The 1,147-nt window shown below is 47.3% G+C and overlaps 1 protein-coding gene across 1 annotated transcript; it reads right to left on the bottom strand.

The window, feature by feature from the left end:
- Positions 1 to 605: 605 nt before the first annotated feature.
- Positions 606 to 1,114, bottom strand: Pmar_PMAR002137 (conserved hypothetical protein; the record flags this gene model as incomplete). Its single annotated transcript, XM_002781119.1, has 1 exon — positions 606 to 1,114. The coding sequence occupies one exon, from the start codon at positions 1,112 to 1,114 to the stop codon at positions 686 to 688; it is 429 nt and encodes a 142-aa protein (XP_002781165.1). The 3' UTR covers positions 606 to 685.
- Positions 1,115 to 1,147: the final 33 nt, after the last annotated feature.

Here is a 1,147-nt window from a genome sequence, read left to right as displayed (position 1 = left end):
CATCTCCAGACATCTAGCACCTTACTTTAATCGTCGATATCGATCGAGTATCTGCAGTAGCTTGAATCTAGTAGCTTCCTCTGTGCACAGGATGCATCAATGGCTCACCACAGGCTTATCGGCAGACTAACTAACTCAACTGCCTTTTCAATATGACCCTCCCTGTCCTCCTATGACTGTCTGGTATCATGCTCACGGCCCTTCCAAACGCTACACAATTGTTGGACTCGAGTCACAGTGTGAGTTTGATACAAAAATAGTGCCTCATGCAGCGTATGGTTACGACAGCTGATCATTGATATAGTCCTACAACATAATCACTACGTTTCCATAACACATTAGTCCGATCAGTCCTTCATAGATTCACTATAATGATCAGATATAGAGAGCAGTCTTCAGACAATCTCTTATTAGAGACTCAGGTCACGCGCGCTCGGGGTCATCATTTCATCGCCTTCACTGATCAGACTTGAATGGCAATAACTTCACTAACGATGACGAGGCTTGCGGGGGTTCATCCGCAACAACACGTCATCTCTGATATGCCCATGTCATCACATCAGTGGAAGCACCTCACACTCCCGATAACTCAACACGAGGAGTCGGAAACTAACAAAATCCCCCCGTCCAACTCGAAATTGAAAAAAACCTTTTACGGCCATAAAGACCAGATAGCTTCTAATAACTACTTCACCACCTTGGCGACGGTAGAGGTGCACTTGCCGAGCATTGCAACACCGTTACCCTCCATCAGAGCTACACGAGAGAGACCCTCACAGTTCTTATAGGAATCAACCACAAGCGGCTGGATGGGCTCGAAAACGACTTCGGCCATCTCGTTGGACTTGAGAGAGTGGGGATCTTCCATTTTCTTACCACCAGTTTCCTTACCAACCTTCCAGTTGATCTTAGCAAGCTTACAAGCGGAACGGCCAGTACGGACGAAAGCAATAGGAGAATACCCAACCTTGATTTCACCAGGGACGTCCAAGACCTGAATCTGAGCGGTGAAGGACTGGACGTGCTTCCACGAGGTATCTTTCTTGTAGATCATGACATCACCAGCACGTGGGATGTTCTCCTTGATCAGACCCTTAAACATTGAGACCGACATTATCACCAGGGGAGAGCTCGCTCGTGACGCTTA

This window comes from Perkinsus marinus (genome assembly GCF_000006405.1).
Source record: "Perkinsus marinus ATCC 50983 genomic scaffold scf_1104296943552, whole genome shotgun sequence".
NCBI classification, from domain to species: domain Eukaryota; phylum Perkinsozoa; order Perkinsida; family Perkinsidae; genus Perkinsus; species Perkinsus marinus.
This window is presented reverse-complemented; position numbering and strand designations above follow the sequence as displayed.